We start from the raw sequence: 6,000 nt of genomic DNA, 5'->3' as shown, positions 1-6,000 counted from the left end.
CTGTCCTCTTCAAATTGAGGGTATTTACAGCCCTCTAATTTTCATATTAGTATTTTATATTTCTTGTTTTGAATAATATGGGGTTTACTTTTATTTTTGATATTTTGGATAGCCACATGATGTACCACAATGCAGAAGCTTTGGTTATTTCTCCAATTTAAAATGGTATCACATTGTGTCTATTAAATGTCAGATTAAGAATCTTGTGCATAGTTTCATACGAGTTCTCCAAACTGCTAAAACACTAGCAAATCTTGTTTTTCTGATGTTTTAAGACATATAGAGAAGTTAGCATTGAAAGATTTTAAATGGTTTACATTTGACTGTTTTCCTGGAGTTCAGATTTGATTTGAATGAGAGTAGAAAAGGGGGCAGAGATAAGGGATTCCTAGGCACACAAGTGGAATTTTGCTTTGATTTTTGGCCTTCTCCCTCTTCCTTACTCGTAGCTTTAATACCACAATGAGAAATCTTTTACATTTGTGATTTAAAGATTCTCTCCCCCTTACATTCTTCCTTTTAAACAGCAACAGAATTGAATAGTGTAGTATTCCTAACAGCATCTTTGGCTATGAAACACTCTACCCATTCTAAATCCAATAATTTGGAAGCACTTAACATTCTATGAAGTTTCTAAGAAACCAAAATATGGGCCAGTTTGTGAAAGATGCAATATACTCATTAAGAGGTCTAATGTAATTAAGAGGTCAATAGGAATAATGAAATGTAATGTAATAAAAGTGCAGGTGGGCTTACTGATTAGCATTTTTCAGATATTTTCTTTTATGACAAAATTGAAGTCAACTGCTTTCAGTTTCACAAATTTTTGACGTGACAATAATGTCAAATGAAATATAAGCAAGCATTTAAAAACTTGAACTGTTTTTCTATTCTTATTTTAAGTTAAAAACAAAAACAAAAACAACCTGCCTGAATTGCATTGGGTAATAGTTTGATTAAAGCTATTTCTACAGTTTCATTCCCTGTAAAATTCCAACGTTGTAGGCACTGGCAAAAGGCAGTGCTAGCAAATATATACATGGAAATGCTATTAGAGTTCTTTTGTCTTCCATAAATAGCTCTAATAAATCCTTTTGCTTGCATTGGCTAACTATCCTAATTCCAGTTTTTGAATGTGATAAATTATATCTGAAATATCACTGAAGTAAAATTATTGAGCTGGTCTTCCTACCTCCTTGACAAATATCTGAAGTGGCTGGTAGGTGACACATATTAAACAGTCTTTCCTACTTCAAGAAAGTCATCACTCAATACTACTTTAAGACTTTGATTTCTAGAGTCAGTTGAACAAACATTCTAGGTACCTCATCCATACAGTACAAAAAGCATAACTGTAAATATTTATCTCAGCATTTAACAATATAGCACAGCCAAACGATATGAGCATGAGAAGTATTTTGGCTAAGGAATCTTCCTTGTTGCACTCTCAGTGCTGAGAAGGATGATAGGGGAGTGGGAGAAGACAATGGTCCCACATTTCAGAAGGTAGCTGAATCTCATTCACTTTTCCTCACTTTTCAAGGTCTTCAGGGATTTCTTTACCTCAGTCATAGAGGCAAAGATACTTTGCGCTATGTCCTAGTGCTTTGTATGGCCCGAGTCTTCATTCATACTATGTTAAACTTCATCCTAATCATCTGCATTTTGACGTCTTTAGTTGTGTTTCATTTATTGTCACTGAATACACAGTGCAAACAAAGGCAAGAGCTGAAGCAATCACATCAAGAATAAGAGCTCACACTAAAAATACACACGAGCAGCATTTTGTAAAATTTAGCTTTTCTACTGTCTTTATTCTGGGGATGAGGGATCCTCATCATCTTCATCTTCATCCTCATCATTGAAAGAACAGGGGGTCTCGCCTCGGGACTCAGAATAGTGGGATGTCGCGCTGCTGGATTGCTGACTGCTTGGGGCAAGGAAGTGCCCAGTTGCTAAGGCCACTTCAGCATCCAAACAAAACCCTTGGTTTACACTATTAAACAATTAAAAGAATACACACATGTATTAATTTCCAGATAGAATATTTAAGCTTTGACTGATAAAATATACAAATGAAAAAATGCAAATTCGGCTCAAACAAGACCATAAATAGATCTTTTAGTGAGCTTCTAAATATAAACTTTTTTTTAAAGTTATAATATAGACCTGTTGCTCTCTCTTCACAAACGACTCGGCTCTTTTTGTACTTTAGAGATTTTATATGAATAGTTTGGAATCTTACCTTGATTGTGATAAAGTGGAACCACTGGTCAGATCTAAATTTGGAACTGATGGGGTTGAATTCAAAAGAAGCCCCTGATTCAACCATGAAGGTCCTGTAGACATATCTAAAAAAACACAAAAAAATAGGAAGTATATGTGGTGAAAATAAGACTGGTACTATTACAGTGCTAAGAATGGTTGGATAAAACTGACTTTAACTGAAGTTAAGAGGGTCTCTTAAATCTACCCATCATTTCTCTGAGAAAGTCTCTCTCATTTTCTTTTAGCACCTTTAAAAAAAAATCTAGAAGGAAAAAGGCAAATTAAAATTCTAAATGTGAGAAAGTTGAGATTTTTGTTTTCCTTCCCTGAAAAATCTGAAGGAAATATGGTTTGTCAGTAGGCAGAAAGACAAAAATAAATGATAGTCCTAAAACTTAAAAGTAATAAAAGAAAACCAAAATCCTTTGAAGTAAAAGCAGGCAGTGTGGGACAGTGGGGAGAAAGCCTTAGAGTAAAGAAAACCAGAATTCAAAGTTCTCCTTATGGAATGTAATGGGCATAAAACCTCTTCAGTTCTCTGGGCAACTCTTTAAGACAGTCAACTGCAGAACAGCTGTCATCACATTGGCAAGTGTGAAATGAAAATGAAATCAGAGTTTCACACCTAAAAAGAAAAAAAAGTTTAACTAAAAGGTTAGGAGACATATGGAACTATGGGGCTGAAAACTAATTTCTCACTCCTCCACAACACTATATGTTCTATGAAAATATTTATTCAATAAAGTCTGGAAGTATTTATAAGTTTCTTCTTTGTCCTAGGAATAAATATAAAAATGGTCCCTGCCCTCAAGACACTTACAATCTACTGAAGGAATACAACAATAAATGCAAAAAAATTTGAGAGAAAGAAAATATTCCTGATGATACTCAAATGTTATTAAAATGCTCATAATTATAAAAAAGTAATCTTTTTCAGACAATAAGTAGAGAATCATATTATGTTCAAATCACAAGGGACCTCAGAGGTAATCTAGTTCTGCCTGATCCCCACCTCCATTATGATGAGGTAGAAAATTGAGGCCCAAAGGGACTGAACATCTTACCCAAATTTATAAAACTAAGTCATCATTAAAGGACATAATTTAGGAAATACAATGAATTTCCTGGGCAAGTGGGTTTTTATATAATAGATAAATATAAATGGTATGAGTGGGAAAACAACCCTCCTTTGAGGGTTTCAAAAAATGTTTTTTTAAAAAGGGGAGGAAACAAAGACTTTTGAAGTCACTGTTTGGGATAAACTGAAGTTATTTTCTATAGCAATTCAACAACTTCTGCTATTACAATTAGGGACTGGCTAGTGACATAAAAGAATTTAAATAGTCAAGACCTATATTCACAAATTTGTGTAACATCAAGTTTTACTTATATGTACAAAGAAATTTTCTCAATAAAATTTGGTATAATAGCCTTAGATACCCATCTGGGAAACTTTGTTACTTGTGATATTAAATGTCTTATATATATGACAATAAAAAGGCTGTAAATATCAGTTTCATTTTGTTACTGAATATGAATATTCTTGAAACATTGATTATCAAATGGTATTGTTCTTAGTTATTTGGTAGTTATCTTTGTCGGGGCTATAATTTTCTTCTGTAGTAAATGCTGATTATAGATATAATTTAGTTAATCTGCAAAGTCAAGCTTTAGGTATGAAAAATTAAACTTTTCAAATTAAAACAGAACTCTAATTTAGAACAAAGAAAGATGCATAAATGTCAATTTTAGAATTTTTAAGTTATCCTCAAATTAAAATGAATATTGCACTAATGTGAATAATCATTGATCATTCTGAAGCATTGTAAAGCCCATTGGGCTTAGAAGATAGTGATAATATTATTAACAGTTCTTTTTGGATCTGGTTTGAATTTTAAAAATAAACAACAAAGCCCAAACCAGCCTTTGTGTTTTAAAAAGTGAAAAGATACAAAGAGCACTTTAGAGATGCTGACTACCTAGACAGTTGATCACATCCTATTAAAATGCCAGAAAAGATGCCAAAGGTGCCTTTATTCATCTTGTTAATGAAAAGCAGTATAGCCAAACAGGAGAAACATTGGACATGAAATCGAAAGCTTATTTTCAAATCCAATAATACATTGCGTGTCCTTGGGAATTCAATTATTTAAAATGTCATCACATCCTTATTTCAATCCCTCATTTATAAACTAGTGATAATAATACTCCTAACTAACCTCAAATGGCTCTGAGCAGTTTTGAAGGCCTTGAAGCATTATAGAAATGTAGACTATTAATGAGGAACTTTATTATTGCTTTCTTTGCTGTGCCCTTTTAATTAGGAATGCATCAACACGTACATGTTTGGGGGAGACGTTATAATAAAAGTGGTTTGAGCTCAGGGCTTCAAAAGCATCACTTCTTCTTCCCCCCCCTTTTTTTTGGCTGAAGCAATTGGGGTTAAGTGACTTGCCCAGGGTCACACAGCTAGGAAGTATCAAGTGTCTGAGGCCAGATTTGAACTCAGGTCCTCCTGACTTCAGGGCTGGTGCTCTATCCATTGCACCACCTAGCTGCCCCAAAAAGCATCACTTCTGATCGTGATAATCATTCTTGGAAGTCTCTTTTAGAAACTGCTCTTGACTGGAGAAAGACATAATTAAGGTAAAAGAAAAATTGTCTGAGAAAACTGGTAAAAGTGATAGCATCTTTTCCTTTTAGAAATGTTTCCTCTTCACCAAATTTAGAAAAGGGCATTCTCTAATGTAAGCTAAAAGACAAATCAGATGTTTATTCTAAAAATTTTATGTCAAGATAGGAGGTTCTTTGATTTTCTCTGTTCAAGCTTGCTTCAATTCTTATACAAAGGACAAGGAGATCTATAGCCTATTATTGTGCATACAATTAGGATTCAAGCATTTTGTACTGTTGTTCCTGTTTGACCAAGTAGATGTTTCTTCCAGGTGGATAGTTAAACAAGATAATTACACTAATTTCAACCTCATTTTCTCATAAAATAAGTCAGACAGCTGCATAAGACTTATGGTATCAGAATAGTTGACTTTTGGTATGTTAAATAAAAACAAGTCTGAACAAGGCAGACAAACTGAAGCCATGACTCCCAAGCTGATCCTGAGATTTATGGTAACTTTCATTCAAAAAAGTTATTACTTGTGCTGGGCTTGAAGCCAAGAATAGATATGTTTGAATCTTGCCTCTGAAACTTACTGTGTAACCCTGGGCAAGTAACCTAACCTCCTTATGTCTCAGTTCCTTCCTCTGTACAATCATGGGCTTGGATTCAGTGGTCTCTAAGGCTGAAGGCCCCTTTCAGCTATAAGTCTATGATCTCATGACCATACTTAAATATACGATTAAATCTTCATTGCAATTTTGTTCTGAAATATTAGCGATGTAATCAGTAAATCATAAAGCTGAATGATTTGTGCCAGTGTTCATTAATGTAGTATTTATTCTATGACAAATATGTTCCTTTTAAAAATCAAAAAAGAATCTTATTTGTACAAACTACAAAACAATTATTTATGTCCCTTTAGAACTAAAACAGCATGAAGTTGGGGAAAAAAAAAAAAAGGAGTTAAAAAGGTCATATCACACCCCAGCCAGTAGATGAGGTAAGGAACAAGTCAAAACAACAGGGCCTGCCTGCCTGCCTAATCTTCTGGGACCTATGAGAATGAACTAGAATGAATTTCTGGTGTGTACTGAGTAAAGCCCTTTATTTAGCCC

The 6,000-nt window shown here is 34.0% G+C and overlaps 1 protein-coding gene across 25 annotated transcripts in view; it reads right to left on the bottom strand.

The window, feature by feature from the left end:
• Positions 1-1,673: 1,673 nt before the first annotated feature.
• Positions 1,674-6,000, bottom strand: part of TFDP2 (transcription factor Dp-2) — a 149,917-nt gene continuing 145,590 nt past the window's right edge. For all 25 annotated transcript variants that reach the window (XM_074298448.1, XM_074298445.1, XM_074298450.1 and 22 more), the window contains 2 exons: positions 2,246-2,351; positions 1,674-1,996 (listed from right to left, as the gene is read on the bottom strand). In XM_074298448.1, coding sequence (XP_074154549.1) covers positions 1,813-1,996; positions 2,246-2,351 — 290 coding nt within the window. In that variant the 3' untranslated portion in view covers positions 1,674-1,812. The remainder of the gene's footprint in view (positions 1,997-2,245; positions 2,352-6,000) is intronic.

Source organism: Sminthopsis crassicaudata, chromosome 3 (genome assembly GCF_048593235.1).
Source record: "Sminthopsis crassicaudata isolate SCR6 chromosome 3, ASM4859323v1, whole genome shotgun sequence".
Lineage (NCBI taxonomy): Eukaryota > Metazoa > Chordata > Mammalia > Dasyuromorphia > Dasyuridae > Sminthopsis > Sminthopsis crassicaudata.
The sequence above is the reverse complement of the archived record's forward strand: the minus strand, read 5'-3'. Positions and strand labels throughout refer to the sequence as shown.